Source organism: Neophocaena asiaeorientalis, unplaced genomic scaffold (genome assembly GCF_003031525.2).
Source record: "Neophocaena asiaeorientalis asiaeorientalis breed wild unplaced genomic scaffold, Neophocaena_asiaeorientalis_V1.1 scaffold14, whole genome shotgun sequence".
NCBI classification, from domain to species: Eukaryota; Metazoa; Chordata; class Mammalia; order Artiodactyla; family Phocoenidae; genus Neophocaena; species Neophocaena asiaeorientalis.
In genome coordinates, this window is record NW_020175192.1 from 11,356,676 (window position 1) to 11,376,014 (window position 19,339).

The following is a 19,339-nucleotide window of genomic DNA, read 5'->3' on the forward strand; positions in this document are numbered from 1 at the left end:
ACATAGCTACAAATTTTCAAGACATCTGCAGAAACTATCAGGGTCATTGGTTACTACCTCCATTCTGTACCTTTTATGCTCCATTCTAGACCTGAGACTCTGCCTGCGGTTATTAAGGGTTTAAGAGACAGGCTGATTCTTCATCATCAAATTCCCATACTGATTGTGAATGAAAAGTCTGCCTGTTTAACTTTACAAAAAAACAAAAACAAACAAAAAAAAACACCCAGGAAAAAATTGGCAATAAAAGTGAATTTGGATAATAATAATTTCTTTTGAATATACAGATCAATCCCAATATAACTATGCTGGATGCATTATATTTACCTTCCTTGAGGACAGACTCAGACACTCTAGCTGGAGGCTATGGAATTAGGAATCACTTTCCTGTGCTAATTCCTAAGCAATCTCACCCTTAATTTTAGAGCAACAACAACAACAAAATAAAATCTTAATGGAAATAAAAAAAGAATGTCGAGCCCTAGTAACATTCCTGAAGAAAGCCAATCCAAACTTACTGTGGATGTGATCATTTATGTGCAAGTCTGAAATTCTTACCTGCTTAGATGTGAGCTTTATAAGAGAACCCTCGTAGCCCTGAAAATAAAGAACCAAATTTAGACCAGAAATAAAGAGTAATAGGAGAAAAGATCAATTGTAATAGCATCCTGTTCAAGTGAAAATGAGTCCCTTATGACTACTGACCAACTCTTCTCACAAACGCCTGTTCATTGGGAAAACAAATTTTATACACACACGCACACATGATGTATACGCCAATCTTTGCATACTTGGGCCTAAAAGAAATCAAGCCCTGAAATTCATGCACTTACGTTTCTTATCTCTATATATTTTATGAAATTCAGAAAAGAAACTTAAGTGCATGAATTCATGAAAATACATAGGGAAAAGAAACATAAGTGCATGAATGCACTTACGCATAGGAAAATGGTGTCTGTCAACAGCAGGTCTTTTTCATTTTATAGAACTAGGCGAGGGAAGGGGATAAATTAAGTTAGGAAGGTCAGAGTGTGCGATGACTTGGTCATATATTTGCTATAAAACCATAAAACATTAAGATCGTACTTGGTAGAACTTAATGAAAATTTCAAAACTTCCAGGAAAGGTTAAATAGGCAGTGATGCTAAAATCTGTTGGGTTCTTTTGCTTATTTATTGCAGCCATCAGTCTTTCACATTGGTATTCTGATTGGGAGATGTGAAAATTCCCTGTTGGGTTTTTACTCCAGCTCATCCTCAAGGAAGATGGAAACGCTCCTTTCACTCCCTCCCTTACGCCCTCCTGGCTCCCCAGGATAAGGATAACAAAGTCTGTTTATTTCTGAAAATAATCAATGACTGTTAGCTTGCACTGATGGATGACACAGGAGGGGAAAAAACAACACTTGACATGATTGACCACCACACGTATCGGTGCAGAGACAGATTTGCAGACGAGGGTCAGACTCTGGGGACTTTAATTAAAAGAGGGTTAGTAGGAATGTACCAGGGTCCTGACTTCAGCGTTTGGGTTTCTGGGCAGCATGTTGGGACTGATTCATCCTCCTATTTTCCCAGCAGAGAACTATGTTACTAATTAGCTACTGTAAACATTTTACCTCAAAGGCCTTGAGCTCTTCTAGCCAGAGAGGTCATGATTCACAGCCCTGCCTCTTCCTTTTTCAAGGTGCTCTCACCCTCTGAAAAACCTGAAGGTTTAAACACCCTGAAGGCCTCAGAGGCAAAGGACAAATGGATATTTCACTCAAGTAAAAGACCACTAGTAGGGATATACTGTCCTCTCAAGTCACAAAAAGAGAAGTAGTATCAAATAATCGTTCAGATGAGGGATGACTGCTTGGGTTTGAATCCTGGCCGTGCCATTTATTATGTGTGTAAACTTGAGCAAAATGTATTCAACTGCTCCAAGTTTCATTTTCTTTATTTGAAAAAAATGAGGCTAACCCACTTTAAAGGACTGTGATGAGAATTAAATGAGATAATAATTCTTAAGGGGCTTGCTGGCTAAATCTCTCTGTATGTATACAAAAACATAACTATTTATGTTATGTTGGATACATACTACTGGATACATACGAGGATCAGTTGGCTTTAAAAAGTCCTCATCCTACAGAAGAGACAGACAGTAGAAACTACAACCCTGCAGAAGAAACGCAGGAAATTCTATAAAACTGGCACTCTCCCCACAATACCTTCTCTTTCTTTCCCACTTCCTCTAGCCAACCTCATGGCTAACCTTTCTGCTTCCCTCTGTAATGTCATCATTATTGTTGCATTAAAAGGAGAGCTGTCAGAATGGAGTTATGTCCATTATTACACGCTGCCTTTGGGGCACATAAACTAGACTGTTTTATCTTGGTTGGTTTTAACTCACTGCCTGCTCAACCATCCTTCTCCTTCTACTACCCAACTGTTTTCAGCTGTCGCATCCTACTCTCTCCCCCTAAGGAGTTAGATATTGTCCCTCAAACTGTCTTGCCTCTGTGGCTGGGGTCCTGCTTCAAATCAGGATGGATCTTTAACCATCAATCAAGATGGCCCATCACGTGATCGTAAGTGTGGCCCCGGCCAGGCACTGTTGCTGACATGTCCTCAGGTGACGTGACCAGGCCAGACACAGGCCCTGAATCTGTCATGACTTCCAGGTTCACTCCTTGAGAGCCAAAGCCTTCAGCCCACATCATGCCCAGCCCCAGCTACCCTACCCTACCCTACCCTCCAAAGGCTAACCTTCAAGGTTTCTCCTTGGAGCATGGTTATTTCAGCTTTAGTTCAATTTCCTGTTAAATTTTCAATCCCAGCTACATTCATTATCTCTAAAGTAGTTTTATCTTGATAGTCACAATGGACAGACAACTTGCATTAAATATTTCACGAAGCAACAGGAAAGATTTCCCTCAACTCATACCAAGCAATTCTTTAAAATTTTGTTTTACTGTTTTTGCAACTTTGGACATTTTGCCCATGGCAAAAATAATGGTGCTAGGTTCCTAGTCTAGTTCATAAAAGCCTACTTAACCTAATAGTATTAACAGCAGTATTTCAACTGATAAGGAACCTCCTTGGGGTAGGGTTTGACTTTTACTGCATTTGAAATATAAATACAGAATAAGTCACTGATAGTATTTTTGGTGATCTGTACTCAGAAGAACACCCCTAATTGGCAAGAGGATAAACAGGGAGGACACTAAAGCTGTTCTGTAGAACAGAAACAGATGCATGTCCACGTCGGTAAGAGACTTCTCCAGATTAGCTACTGGGAGGACAAAAGGCAGTTTCAGTCCTTCCAAAGTGAAAATGTATATTAGGACCGAGTTGTCAAATCTCCTTTACTCACTAACCTTTTAAAAACAGTGCTTTCACAGACATTTCATTTCTTTCTACAAAAAGCCCCAGGAAGCTTATACACACACTCTTTGTCTCCTTTTACAATTTCTGAAAGATAGAAAAGGTACCTTAAATGGTCTGAAAAGCAGATACAGCTCCCGAGGTTTGATATCCAGAGGGAGACCACTGACAAAGAGAGTCCGGACCTGAAAGATAAATACAAGAAGTGATCAAGGGAGTGGACAGTCATAGAATAGCTCACCTGAAATCCCCCAAACACATTTCTTCAAATACTCCTCGACTCCTAATTCGTGCTCTTTCCATGACACAATGACTGCTCTAATGTTAAGACGCCATTAAGCCAATCCTTGAGTAGCCCTGTGTGATGTGTCAGAGTGAATCACTTCTAGCAGATTTGAATTTACAAACTGACTTCTTTCCTAGCCATTGCCTGGTACTAAAACGTGAGGGGAAAAGAGGGTCCATAGGGCTTCCCTGGTGGCGCAGTGGTTGGGAGACCGCCTGCTGATGCAGGGGACGCGGGTTCGTGCCCCGGTCCGGGAAGATCCCACATGCCGCGGAGCGGCTAGGCCCGTGAGCCATGGCCGCTGAGCCTGCGCGTCTGGAGCCTGTGCTCCGCAACGGGAGAGGCCACAACAGTGAGAGGCCCGCGTACCGCAAAAAAAAAAAAAAAAAAAAGAGGGTCCATAATTAAAATATTAGCTTAAGGAAAACAAAAATGTCATGAGAACAGTAAATCTACCACTCCCCTCTGCTCTAATCAAACGAACACAGAATGTGGTTCAAAAATACAACTGAACCAATTTTTTTGTCCTACTTTGTCTTGTCATTGCTTCCTTCATTGGCATTGATAATTACAGTAATTTTAATAAATGTAGAAGTTTATTAAACAATTGAAATGTGTCTAAATAGTAGCCAAATGCATAACCCTGTGTCTGTTCAGTTCTGAAACAGCAGGGCAGACTTGTCTGTACCGTAAGGGCTACGGTACAAAATACATACTTAATGTGTGCTAAAATACAGAACACAGATGACATTTCCAGCTGGGAGGATCAGAGTAAACACGTGGGCATCTGAATGGAAACTTCAAGAATAGGTAGGATTTTACCACATAGATATAAAAAGGTGAGGTGGGGAAGAGGCACAGGCAGATAAAAAGCATTAACCAAGGCAATGAAGAAGGGGATGATAGCGCAGTGGATTCTGGGAGAAGGGGAGCCAAAAGTGAACAGGTAGTGGAAGATCAAACCGAGGGGGGGTGACGTCATCGGCTCAGGAATATGGTCTTGATTCAATAGGCAAGGAGTAAACACTGAATCATCATCACTACCACATTTTGTTTCTACTTATTTTAGTGAGTCTTTAGTCAGACCCACCCCCCAGCTTTGAGATATAGTTGACACATATTAAGTTTCAAATGTACTTTTTGATCTAATAAACTTTTATGTACATTTCAAAATGCTTACCACTACAGCATTAGCTAATGCCTCCATCACACCACAAAATTACCATTTCTCTTTTTGAGATGAGAACACTTAAGCCCTCCTCTCAGCGACTTTCAAGTACACCTATAATACAGTACCTTAAATATACTTACAATACTGTGCATTAGATTCCCCAAAACTTGCTCAGCTTCTAACTGGAAGCTTGTAGCCTTTGGTCAACATCTGCCCATTTTCCTCACCCTCCAGATCCAGGGAACTAACTAACTACTCTGTTTTTATGAGTTCGGGTTCACCCCCATGTTTCCTATTCCTCTTCTCTACTCAAGCTGATAAAACATGATCGTGTTTCTCATTATAAATCACGTTACTACTCAAAGGAAAAAAAAAAAAAAAAAATCAATGCTCAGTTGTAATGCCGTTTGCATGTAGGTGTACAATAAACACTACGATCAAGTACACAGCCCCAGAATCATGAGTGCCTTTTCATTATTTGCTTCTTTATATCTTAGACAGCTTTGTTGAGGTATAATTGACACATAAACTGTACATCTTGCTTTACAATACGTTTTGACATATGTATAACCTGTGAAACCGTCACAGCAATCAAGATAATGAACATATCCATCACCCCCAAAAAAGTTTCCTTATCTCATGCTCCTTTAATCTTCCTTCTACCTTGTCCTACTATCCTCATCCCCACGCAATCACTCATCGGCCTTCTGTCACTACAGATTAGTATGTATGTTCTAAAGTTTCATACAAATGGAGCCATAAAGTAGGTATCCTTTTTCGTCCGACTTCTTTCACTTTAGCATAATTATTCCGAGATTCATCCACAGTGCTGCAGGTAACAATAGTCTATTTTTATTTCTGAGCAGTATTCTGTGGTATGAACACTCACAGTTCATTTATCCATTCACTTGTTTAAGAGACATCAGGGTTATCTCTCGTTTTTTGGCTTTTACAAATAAAATGACTATGAACGTTCATGTATCGATTTGTACAGGTCTTTGTGTGGACATATGTTTTCTTTCTTCTTGGATAAGTAGCTGAAAATGGAATAGCTGGATGATATGGTAGGTATATGCTTCAACTTTTAAAAAACTGCCCTTCAATTCCTTGTTTTACAGCCTAGAACATGATAAATGTTCTGTGTGTATGTAAAATAAATGAATATTCTGTTGCTCTTGGGTACAGTGTTTTATACATTTCAATTAAGGTCAAGTTTGTTGTTCAGTATACCTTTTGCCTCCCCCTTCTCTCTCAACTTTGCCAGTGATAAACACTCTTTCCACAGAACTTTCTTTATCAAAGCTGCGAAGGCTGAATTACTGACAACTGCCGAAGACATGCACAAGGGAATTCTGCTATCCTGCGCACCCTCTCTGCTATCCACATCCCTCTTCCCACGTTCCAGAAAGTGAACACCATGTGTTCTACTTGGCGGCTCCGGCCACGACAACCTGGATAGAGAAGGAATCCCAGCTTCCACTCATTCAGATTTTGTTGAGTGCCCATTGTATCTGGCACTATGCCAGGTGGTAAATGGATTACATAGAGTTCCATGGAAATAATGATAAGCAGATCCTGTGTTTTAATCACTGAAGTACCATTTGTCCAGCAGGGAAGCTTAGCCATGTGACAGGTATCAATTAGGATCTGGGGAGTTAACTCAGGAAATCAACTATCATTTCTAGCACTATTCTAAAGAAAAAGGCTTTAGAAACTTGCAAGTCAAACAATTTATCAAAAAAAAAAAAAACCAATAGAAATCTGGGAGTTAAATGAAAGATTATCTGATATAAATTAAGGTTCATCTACATCCGTAAAATGTATTATGCAACCAATAAAAATTATGTTCAAGGAAAAAGTACATTCAGTTTTATTCTATAGAACAAAAAGCCAACACATGTATGTATATGGAAAGGGGGAAAAATACACCATAGGATATATATGCCAAAAGGTTTATATCTACATTACTTAGTCCTGAATGATGGAATAATAAGTGATTTTTCTTTTTTCTTTTTGGCTGTGCCGTGTGGCACGCGGGATCTTGGTTCCCCGACCAGGGATTGAACCCATGCCCCCTGCAATGCAAGCACAGAGTCTTAACCACTGGACCTCCAGCGAAGTCCTAATAAGTGATTCTGATATTTTTTATTAGCTTATTTGTATTTTCTATCTTTCTATAATAAGCATGTTTTAGAGACTATAAATGTATTGTTAGGTTGAGAACAGCCTACATTTTTTTATTATTTTATTTAGGAAACCATAAATAATGTCAATATTTGTATCAATAAAAATTGTGAAGTTTATAAACTTTTTTATATATTTCAGAATTAGAAGATTCTTATCTCAGTATCTCAACAAAAAAAACCTGTTAAACATTAAAAAAACAACAAAAAAAACCCCACTGAACTGATAGGCCTAAATTTGCCTCTCGCCCATGCATTAAAAAGAGACTCAAGGCCACTCTGTTTTGTTCATCAAATTAGAGGCAACTAAGATGTCTGACACTTTATTTATACATGGACACGAATTACGTTTCCTAGAATCTAGTGAAGCCCATTATTGTCTCAGAAACCTGCCAAGACATCTTATCTCTCAATGAAGAGCTATTCTCTCCTCTGACAGAAGAGATAGTCTGGCTAGGAAAAATAACTCTTACTTACTTACATTATGAAGTTATGAGGACAACTAAAGGTCTCTTAAATCCAAATGCTTGGAATCTATGTGTTCTGAATCCTTTCTAGACCTCCTCAGACTGGGAAACTTCATTAAGTTAAAAAAAAAAAAAAAAAAATCACTGATAATGAATGGAAAAAAAACCCTCTTCCTGAATATCTAATTCATGCTTTTCTATGGTAACTGGGACCTAAAATCACGGGGATGTTTTAAAACATTTTAGTTTCCCTACTCTTCTCACCACCACTCGTTTTATCTGAGCCATTAAATAGTAAAGCACTTCTGGGTTTTGCCTTTGCTATGTCTATGGAAATCGCAAAGGTTAGACATGATTTTTTTTTTTTTTGGCCGTGCCGTGTGGCATGGGAGATCTTCGTTTCCCAACCAGGGATTGAAATCACGCCCCTGGCAGTGGAAGCAGGAGTCCTAGCCACTGGACCGCCAGGGAAGTCCCTAGACATGATTTTTTTTTTTTTGAGAATCGATTGTTTAATCCACATTGATTGATAGTAAATCAAATAGATGAGAGGAAAAAGGCAATCTAATTCTGAATTTAATTGGCCATTCGGTTTAGTCAAATACCATGTGACTGCACGTGTGGACATGTAAAAGACATCTGCTCTGTCTGCTGGATTCCCTGATAGCCAGCAGTGCCAGGCAACAGCCTCTGCCTGAGGGCAGAAATACGTGCGGAGAGCCCCGAGTATATGCCCACCAACAGTTCAGGAGGGTTCCCTTTCCTAGACACGATTCTTGCTTGCAGGGAGCTTACTGTCACTGAAGGAATATGCAACTTTCTGTGACAAGAGGAAGCTTAGCTCATTCACAGAGTAAACAATTAGAACCCAAACAATGAGATCAAAGTTTAAGAGACATGTAAGATCCATGATCAAATACTCAGAAAAAAGCGCCCCAAAACAAATGAATGATGCCAAATGAACTTTGTCGCAGGTCAATCGTTTTCCAGGGCAACCCTTAATTTAACAGCATTGTCTATGGACACAGATGTGCCTGGCACTACGCCTTTAGCATTGCAGATGTTTACTTTATCAGACACATGGGGAAACACATTTCTTAGTCAAGGACACAACATGCCTCATAGAAGTTCAAAATGTGAAGCTGCTGACAGCTCTGTCCCAAAGGGACGCTAATGGATTCTGTGGATGTACCTCCAACTTCATTTCTACCCCAAAAGGATTGAAAGAATAAATGCTAGGAGAAATCGTCCTGTGCGGGTCAGTTAGAGCAAAGGCCTTCTTGGCTCAGCCATTATCAACCATTCCTGCAGAGGCCACAGTTACATTTTGGATAACACCAGCTGTGCGTTCTTAAATGGCACTGCCAGCTCCCACGGGGAAAGACAAGCCACACTTCAGTGACTGACTTCTAAACTCTAATTAAGTAAAGTCACTGTGTCCGTCTTGGGCTTTCCTGGACAGAAAGGCCAAAACAGGCCCTGAAATGGAAACGCCCTCCCTTTAACAAAGAACATGCATGATCTTGTAGGTAATCTAGACATTAAAATAAAAACCAATAGACAAATGCTTGTTAAATTCAGTATATAATTTCAGTAGAAAATAATCATGCACACTTTTCAGTAAGCCGCCACAGCCAGTAAACACACAGTGTCCCAAGACTATGGGCATTTCCTGTGGACATTTTAATCGTTTGTAAAAAAAAGGTCTGAGACATCATCTCTAGCTGCTATGAGCTGACGTCTTGAGGTTCCTCTTAAATCCTAGGATTGGGAAAGGCACCTTCACATTTTCTAATGACTCATGAATAACTGTATAATCATTTATTTGAAATATCCTAAAACCCATGGGGGTGCTTCTATGATCATCTATCCTCTGCAAACTTTCTCTCCACCTATCCACATTCTCACACATACAAATGTAGACTCCTAAAAGCAGCTTTCAAATGTGTTGTATGTTTAAATCATTCTTTTGGTGTAACTGTTTTTTGAAACATATGCAAGTGGATTCCCAGGTAAGATCTTGCAGTGGGCATTTTAGAGGGTGAAAGTGCTTTTCTGGGTAGTGTGTAGCACAGTCCTAAGCACACAGTATAAAATTTTCCCTGATTTTAGAAATCTGCAGAGTAACATTGTATTCATGGGAAACGGTAAGTGTTTGCTTGTCAACGCCTCTGGTGATGACATGGCAAACAAAATGAGGTGATCATACTTCCCAGTCACAATCATATCAGGACAGTTACAACATCAAATGATAAACACTCGTGTGACAAAAAGTCAGAAAAAATTAACGTTGTAAGAGACAGAAATTGAGACGAAAAAGAGAAATGAGACAAAAAGCAAGGGAGGAAAAATGAAAAACAGACTGAAATCACATAAAAATCGCAGACATAAAAAGTCATAAACAGACCACAGAAAATTCAGGACTGTACACCTATTAACAAGGAGAGAACGATCAGTACATGGGAAACAGTAAAATCACATTTCTACTAATGACGACTGAAACATACTTTTTGTTTGCTTAAATAAATCCAATTTCAAAGGTAAATGAGTAATTCACAAAAAGTTTGAGAAAATGCTCAAACTCTTGCACATTTAAAATGGTGAGTAGATATCCTTATCTACTGATATAGAACAAGGTTTCTGATTATTAAGTAAAAAAGCAAAACACCAGAAATTGCCCATAATCCCACTAATTCTTTCAGTGTTTTTAAGTACGTGCGCAGGTTAAAAAAAAAAAAAAGGTACCAAAAGAATATATAATGCATTAACTATTAAATTAATAATGGGGAGGGAAGGTGGGATTACAAAGAACTTTCATTTTATATGTTTGTACCCTCTGGCATTTAACTATTTATAAGCATTAACTATTTCTTAAAAAAGAACAAACACAAGCCCAAACAGATCTCCTTTCTTTGAAAATATAAACCTTGGGTCCTTCCCATCCACTTTTGTCCTTAGAAATTCTCATCTTCTGCCTGTCCTTGCTCCAAAGGGACAAACTTGATCTAGTAGAAATACACATTTACGTAACTTGCTTCACATTTCTATTCTGACCGTCAGTGAGTGTTTCTTTGTACTTACTCTAAAAGTAAAATCTAACCCACAAAAGGGCACTAGTGACTCTAAGCTAAGGCCCTAGGTGCAGGAGCACCCGTCCTAGCTTCAGGCAAAGGGGCGTTCTTGCTTTGTGATCAACCTACTTCTCACTAGGACAAGAACAGAGGAATCACTCACTTTCCAACATCCAAGAAGTGCCTTATCTCTCGAGACCATGAAATAAACGTGGTTTCAGGGGCAGAGAAGTTAAAAAGAGCTCCACGTATGTGTGGCAGTATAAGTCCCATAGAGCTGGGTTGTTTAAACACACGAGGCTGGGGCAGGGGATCTGCGTGTTCCAGAGCCCTGTAAGTTTTACACTCTGGTTAAATAATAATAAATTATTTTATTCTTTTTAAATAAAGTGTAAGTAGATTTAGTTCTTTGCTTATTCTATTAAGCACCAGCTGAAAACCCAAACTGCAAGACTGAACCACGCTGAGGACTGCTGGTCCTCTCAGTTCCAAAGAAGGCTTTGCTGGCCTGCTATGATTTCCCATTCGTATCTTTTTTTAAAAAATACATTTATTTATTTTGTTTATTTTTGGCTGCGTTAGGTCTTCATTGCTGTGCACGGGCTTTCTCTAGTTGCGGCGAACAGGGTCTATTCTTTGTTGCGGTGCATGGGCTTCTCATTGCGGTGGCTTCTGTTGTCGCCACCGGGCTCTACGGGCTCTAGTGCACGGGCTTCAGTAGTGGTGGTGCACGGGCTTAGCTGCTCAGCAGCATGTGGGATCTTCCCGGACCAGGGCTCGAACCCGTGTCCCATGTATTAGCGGGCGGATTCTTAACCACTGCGCTACCAGGGAAGTCCTCCCATTCGTATCTTGCCACCACAGAAATGGATTACCACAATCATTAAAATGGCCTGCCAGGTTATTTAATTCTAGTTGCAGCTCAGCAGAAACTGACCAGCCTTTGGTCAAGCTCCAGTTTCTTCTTGGCATTGGCTTCAAATTGGACAGGTGGTCAAGTTCCCTTTTCCTGACAATGGCCACCTACTGGACTTAAAGACTTGCTCCTTTTCTAGCCCTGAGAAAGTATGTTTTGGTTCAGGAGGCCAGGTTGCTACAGACACCAAGGACTGACTAACCATAGGATAAAAGGGCCACTAAGCTGTTGTTATGGACTCCCAGCTTTGTTTTAGCTTTAAATGGATAATTGTTCTGTCCTTTCTAAAGAAAAAAGCCACATAATTACCCACAATGCACGACTCCCTAGTTTTGAGGGATCCACTAGTGTTTGCCCCAAGTGCTATTCAGTTGGATATCCTATCTGTATAACCAAATTGATAGCTTTATTTAAGGCCCATGGAAACCAGGGTCCCCCTTTGCCAAGGTGATCAGAAAGTTTCCACTAACTTATGAGGTAAAGGAGGAAGACTCCGGGGAGAACATAGTGAAGAAAGAGAAACATCACGTTTCATAAACTCGTATGTACAGGGCTCAGAAAATGGACAGAGAACTGGGCCACAAGTTAGCACGAGGTACACCATGCTTCTACTTTCATTCTGGAGGATTACACCAGTCCAACCCAATATCAATTTAAAATCAGTTGGTCTCAAAATCTCACCTTGAGGGGCTTCCCTGGTGGCGCAGTGGTTGGGAGTCCGCCTGCCGATGCAGGGGACGGGGGTTCGTGCCCCGGCCCGGGAGGATCCCACGTGCCGCGGAGCGGCTGGGCCTGTGAGCCATGGCCGCTGGGCCTGCGCGTCCGGACCCTGTGCTCTGCAATGGGAGAGGCCGCAACGGTGGGGGGCCCGCGTACCGCAAAAAAAAAAAAAAAAAAAAAAAAAAAAAAAATCTCACCTTGATAGGACTTCTTAAAACCAAAGTCTAATCTAGGCCATTCCTCACATCTGTTATATTTTTAAAAGGATAAGACAAATCAAGAATTTCTAGGGTTTGAAACTGCCCAAGTATAGGCAGAGGTGTCTGTACACATAAGCGCTTAACCTCATTAAGAAATTTTCTTAGTGCTGTCAGACACAAAGAGAGGTGGGTACCAGAGGCAAATTAGGAATTTGCTGTCAAACACAATATATGGTTGTCAAGTCCTTCGAGTTCAACAAGAAGTTCCTTATAAAGGTAGGAAGCTTTACCCTTTAACACCCCACCATGGCTTCTCCAAGTTCCTTTAGTCAATTTTCTGATGGCTTATTCTGTTTTAACACTGGTTAACCCATGGAATCGCACACTTTACCCAATTACACCGCACTGTTTACATTGCTAAAACATGAAGATTTTTCATTGGATACGTTATCCAGTACATTATAAACAGAAGTTTGCATTCTGATGCCCCAAAGTGCAGTTACCCTTAGGGTTTTTTAATCCTATAGTGTACCCTAAAATTGTATGTCAAAAAGATCCCTTGGGCTACCCATAATACAGACTATTCCATGGCCTAACAAAATGAAATATAAGACAAGAATATACAGAAATATTATCAAAATTCTAAGACCTCTCTCTCTTTCTCTTTCGGCAGAGTTTGGGTGACTGTGATTGTCATTTTACAAAGCAGATCTCTTGGGGAAAAAAAATTTTTTACTTCATTTTACGCCTCCCAAACTGCAGAGGAAAACTATCGCAGATAGCACAGGGTTCTTCATAGTCACTTAAAGTACTGGAAAAAATTAGCAGGGGCAAGATGATGGTCCTAACAGTTCCCAGGGGTCTAATGCATTTATTGCTTTTGATATCAGTAGTGGACAAACTCCATCTGAGGAAGTTGATCCCACTGTCAACTTTAGCTCACAATGCATTCTAAATAACTACCCACAATGCACCATAGTTCTAACAACTGCAGAAGGTGTGAGAACTGCAAAACTAAAAGGCTATGGGAAAAATGCTTGCTTCCCAATGTTTAGTCACGGGAAACTACCCAATATACACCTTGAGATTCTTTGCTGCTAGGTCGGTACACCTTCAAAATCAAAGTTCTTCCCCACACGACAGTGGTGAGCATCCCAGTACTTAGCAGCAGATGCTAAGTATCTACAGAATGAACTAAATGAGTGAATCTAAGTATTAAGTCACAGTACTAGGAGTGAGGCATAAAAGAGGCAAGTAACCCATAAATATCCAGTTGTGAATGAGTATGAAGAAGTGAAGTCACTGTGACTTTTTAATGTGTACTCAGGAGATGAAGTACTCAAGGCAGTAAAGCATATGTAGTAAAAAAAAAAAAAAAAAAAAAAAAAAAAAAAAAAAAAAAGAAAGAAAAAGACAAAGAAAAGGAGTCACATGAGCCAGGCTGCTGAGACTTAAACCCTACTTCTCCAACTAGCTATGCACCTTGGACCAGTCACTTAACTTCTCCATTCACAAGTTTCCTCATCTGGAAAATCGAGACAACACTGGTAACCCAGGTGTGGCAGTTTAAAATTATGTCCAGAAAATCTTTGACACTCCTCCATTCACAACGTAGAACTTAATTCCTTTCCCCTTCAGCACAGGCTTCACTTAGTGACTCACTTCTAATGAAAAGAATATGGCCGAAGTGACACTGTGTGACTTCTAGCAACTGGGTAAAAAAAGGCACTATGGGCTTCCCTGGTGGCGCAGTGGTTGAGTCTGCCTGCCAATGCAGGGGACACGGCTTCGAGCCCTGGGCTGGGAGGATCCCACATGCCGCGAAGCAACTAGGCCAGTGAGCCACAACTGCTGAGCCTGCGCCTCTGGAGCCTATGCTCCGCAACAAGAGAGGCCGCGACAGTGAGAGGCCAGCGCACCGCGATGAAGAGCGGCCCCCGCTTGCCACAACTAGAGAGAGCCCTCGCACAGAGACGAGGACCCAACACAGCCAAAAATAAATATAAATTAAAAAAGGCACTGTGACTTCTTCAGCAGAAAACTCTCTTGAATCATTCACAATGGGTGAAGCCAGGTACCATGTCATGAGGATATCCAAGAAGCTCTATGGGGAGGGCTACATGATGATGGACCAAAAGCTACACAAGCAAGTCGTCCTGGAAGCAGATTTTCCAGCCCTAACCAAGTCTTCAGATGACTGCAGCCCCAGCTAAAAATGTCTTGAGGTTTATCAATTTTGTTTATATTTTCAAAGAACCAGCTTTTAGTTTCATTGAACTTTTCTATTGTTTTGTTTCTGTTTCATTTATTTCTCCTCCGATTTTTATGATTTCTTTCCTTCTGCTAACTTTGGGTTTTGTTTGTTCTTCTTTCTTTTGTTGCTCTAGGTGTAAGGTTAGGTTGGAAAGAGGGCTCAAATCAATAAAATGAGAAATGAAAAAGGAGAAGTTACAACGGACACCACAGAAATACAAAGGATTATAAGAGACTACTACAAGCAACCATATGCCAATAAAGTGGACTACCTAGAAGAAATGGACAAATTCTGAGGAAGGTACAATCTCCCAAGACTGAACCAGGAAGAACTAGAGAATATGAACAGACCAATCACAAATACTAAAACTGAAACTGTGATTTAAAAACTTCCAACAAACCAAAGTCCAGGACCTGATGGTTTCACAGGCGAATTCTATCAAACATTTAGAAAAGAGTTAACACCTATCCTTCTGGAACTCTTCCAAAAACTTGCAGAGGAAGGAACACTCCCAAACTCATTTTTTGAGGCCACCATCACCCTGATACCAAAACCAGATAAAGATACCACAAAAAAAAGAAAATTACAGGCCAACATCACTGATGAACACAGACCCAAAAATCCTCAACAAAATACTAGCAAACCGAATTCAACAGCACACTAAAAGGGGCATACACCACGGTCAAGTAGGATTTATTCCAGTGGTGCAAGGATTTTTTCATTGTCTGCAAATCAATCAGTGTGATACACCACATCAACAAATTGAAGAATAAAAACCATATATATGATCTCAATAGATGCAGAAAAGGCTTTTGACAAAATTCAACACCAATTTATGATTAAAAAAATGGTCCAGAAAGTGGGCATAGACGGAACATACCTCAACACAATAAAGGCCATATATGACTAACCCACAGCTAACAACATGCTCAACAGTGAAAAGCTCAAAGTATTTCCTCTAAGATCAGGAACAAGACAAGGATGTCCACTCTCGCCACTTCTATTCAACATAGTTTTGGAAGTCCTAGCCATGGCAGTCAGAAAAGAAAAAGAAATACAAGGAATCCAAATTGGAAAAGAAGAAGTAAAACTGTCATTGTCTGCAGATGACATGATACTATACATAGAAAATTCTAAAGATGCTACCAGAAAACTACTAGAGCTCATCAATGAATTCAATAAAGTTGCAAGATACAAAATGAATACACAGAAACCTACTGCATTTTTATACACTAACAATGAAAGTTCAGAAAGAGAAATTAAAGAAACAATTCCCTTTACCAGCACATCAAAAAGAATAAAATACCTAGGAATAAATTTACCTAAGGAGGCAAAACACCTGTACACTGAAAACTATAAGATGCTGATGAAAGAAATAGAAGATGATACAAACAGATGGAAAGATATACCATGTTCTTGGATTCGAAGAATCAATATTGTCAAAATGACTATACTACCCAAGGCAATCTACAAAGTCAATGCAATCTCTATCAAATTACTATGGCATATTTTTTTTTAACAGAACTAGGACAAAAAAAAAATCTTAAAATTTGTAATGGAGATACAGAAGACCCCGATTAGGCAAAGCAATCTTGAGAAAGAAAACCGGAACTGGAGGAATCAGGCTGCCTGACTTCAGACTATACTACAAAGCTACATTCATCAAAAGAGTATGGTAATGGCATAAAAACTGACATATGTATCAGTGGAACAGAATAGAAAGCCCAGAAATAAACCCATGCACATAGGGTCAATTAATCTACAACAAAGGAGGCAAGACTATACAATGGAGAAAAGACAGTCTCTTTGATAAATGGTCTGGGAAAACTGGACAGTTACATGTAAAAGAATGAAATTAGAACATTCTTTAACAGCATACACAAAAATAAACTCAAAATGGATTAAAGACCTAAATGTAAGACCAGATCCTATAAAACTCTCAGAAGAAAACATAGGCAGAACGCTCTTTGACATAAATCACAACAAAATCTTTTTTGATCCGTCTCCTAGGGTAATGGAAATAAAGACAAAAATAAACAAATGGGACCTAATTAAACGCAAAAGCTTTTGCACAGCAAAGGAAACCATAAACAAAATGAAAAGACAATCCACAGAATGGGAGAAAATATTTGCAAAGGATGGGACTGACAAGGGATTAATATCCAAAATTTGCAAACAGGTCATGCAGCTCAATATCAAAAAACAAACAAACAAACAAAGAACCCAATCAAAAAATGGGCAGAAGGCCTAAACAGACATTTCTCCAAAGAAGACATACAGATGGCCAGGAGGCAAGTGAAAAGATGCTCAACATCGCTAAGTATTAGATAAATGCAAATCAAAACTACAATGAGATATCACCTCACACCAGTCAGAATGGCCATCATCAAAAAGCCTACGAACAATAAATGTGGGAGATGTGGAGAAAAGGGAACCCTCCTACACTGTTGGTGGGAACGTAAATTGGTACAACCACTATGGAAACAGTATGGAGGTTCCTTAAAAAACTAAAAAAAGAGCTACCATATGATCCAGCAATCCCACTCCACAGTATGTGTATACACACACACACACACACACACACACACCACACACAGTATATATCCAGAGAAAACCATGGTTCAAAAGGATACATGCACCCCAATGTTCACTGTTCGCTGTTTACAATCACCAAGACATGGAGGCAACCTAAATGTCCATCGACAGATGAATGGATAAAGAAGATGTGGTACATATATACAATGGAATATTACTCAGCCATTAAAAAGAATGAAATAATGCCATTTGCAGCAACATGGATGGACCTGGAGGTTATCATACTAAGCAAAGTAAGTCAGAGAAAGACAAATATCACATGATATCACTTATATGCAGAACCTTAAAAAAAAAGATACAAATGAACTTACAAAACAAACTCACAGACTTAGAGAACGAACTTATGGTTACCAGGGGGAAAGGGGGGTGGTGGTGGGGAACAGATTGGGAGTTTGGGACATGTACACACTAGTATATTTAAAATAGATAACCGACAAGGACCTACTGTATCGCACAGGGGGAAAAAAATGTTTCAAGTCCACCCTCATGAGAGATCCTGAACTAGATGCACCTACCTAAGCATCCTAGATTCCTAACCCTTAGAAACTGAAATAATAAATGTTCATTCTTTAAGCTGCTAAATTTGGGGGTAATTCTTTACACAGAGTTGTCACTATGATTAAATAAGCTAAATAAAGAGTTCAGTGCCTGGTTCACAGTAAGGGCTCAGAAAATGTTACCTATATTAAGGTGGGTTACAACAATCAAAAAGGAAATGTATTTTCATGCTCCAAAGGCAACTCTAAGAGAGGCTGCAACTGACAGTACTATCACACAACCGTTATACACAAGCTTAAAGTGGACAAGAGAGAAAATAAAAATACGTTTACAGAGCAAAAGGAACTAACAAGTTAAACTAGAAGTACTGTCCAAATTATGAATCCCAAGAGTGTGGCTCAAAGTCCCTTCACTACCCTCTGTCTCCTCTTTAGAAGGCCATGAGTACATCCCATTCTGACCAGCAGCCCAGCCTCCTGCTATTAATGCATCCTCCTAGACTCCTTTTCTCCTTCCTTTCTTTCTTGTTTAGCTTCCATCACATCAGGAAGTTCTCTTTTCCTTCTATTTCTGAGATTGAAAAAAAATCAAGTCTGATAGGTTCAAGCATTCCTATCAAAGAAAAGTAGTAAGGAAAAGGAAAAGTAATAAGGAAAAAGAATGTTAACAAATTGTGAAGTGGTATTAGGCAAATCATCGGTCTCTAAAATCTTTAAACTTGGACATAGTTGTTATAAAGCAGAAACTAACACACCATTGTAAAGCAATTATACCCCAATAAAGATGTTAAAAAAACAAAAAACAAAAACAACTTGGACATAGTAACACCTGCCTTCTTCCTACTTACTTTAATGGTAAAATTAAAAGTAGGAGCTAACTTCTTGATTAAGTATTAATATTCAAAGTATATTAGAAGTACATTTTATTCAATTTCATAACACTTGATCTATTTAATTACTACTTTTTATTGGAGATAATGTTAGCTACGTTATACATTGATTAATGTCCACAACTCATTAAATTATCCATTTGATTAATATTCATATCAGAATGTATCATCTCATAATGACAATACCGTGCTGGTGAGGATGTGGGGAAAGCGAATCTCTCATTCACACTGCTGGTGGGAATGTAAAAAGGTACAACCACCTTAGAAAATATTACCGTTTGGCAAGTTCTTTCCCAACTAAAGGTGCAATTACCATATAACCTAGTAATTGCATTCTTGGGCAATTATCCCAGAGAAAAACTTATGTTCACACAAAAAAACCGGTACACAAGCATTCACAGATGCTTTATTCATAATAGCCAAGAACTGGAAATAAGCCAGATGTCGTCCAATGGGGGAATGGTTAAACAAACTGTGGTATACCAGTATCCATGGAATACCACTCAGCAATAAAAAACTGTTAACACAAATAAGTTGGATGAAACTCAAGGGAATTATGTTCAGTAAAAAAAAAGAAAAAAAGAAAAAAAACAGCAATTCCTAAAGGTTACGTACTACACAATCCCATTCATTTAACATTCTTGAAATGACAAAATTCTAGAGATGGAAAACCGATGAGTCTGTGAAAGTCAGAGACAAAGAGGGAGTGAGGGGTGAGAAG

At 39.4% G+C, this 19,339-nt stretch overlaps 1 protein-coding gene across 4 annotated transcripts in view; it reads right to left on the reverse strand.

Annotated features, from left to right (window-relative positions):
* Positions 1–19,339, reverse strand: part of RBPMS (RNA binding protein, mRNA processing factor) — a 188,246-nt gene that overhangs the window by 105,558 nt on the left and 63,349 nt on the right. For all 4 annotated transcript variants that reach the window (XR_003005927.1, XM_024765169.1, XM_024765167.1 and 1 more), the window contains exons 2-3: positions 3,476–3,553; positions 559–597 (exon numbers count right to left, since the gene is read on the reverse strand). Coding sequence is in view for 3 of the 4 variants with exons in the window: in XM_024765169.1 (XP_024620937.1) it covers positions 559–597; positions 3,476–3,553 (117 nt within the window). In the remaining variant the exon portion in view is untranslated. The remainder of the gene's footprint in view (positions 1–558; positions 598–3,475; positions 3,554–19,339) is intronic.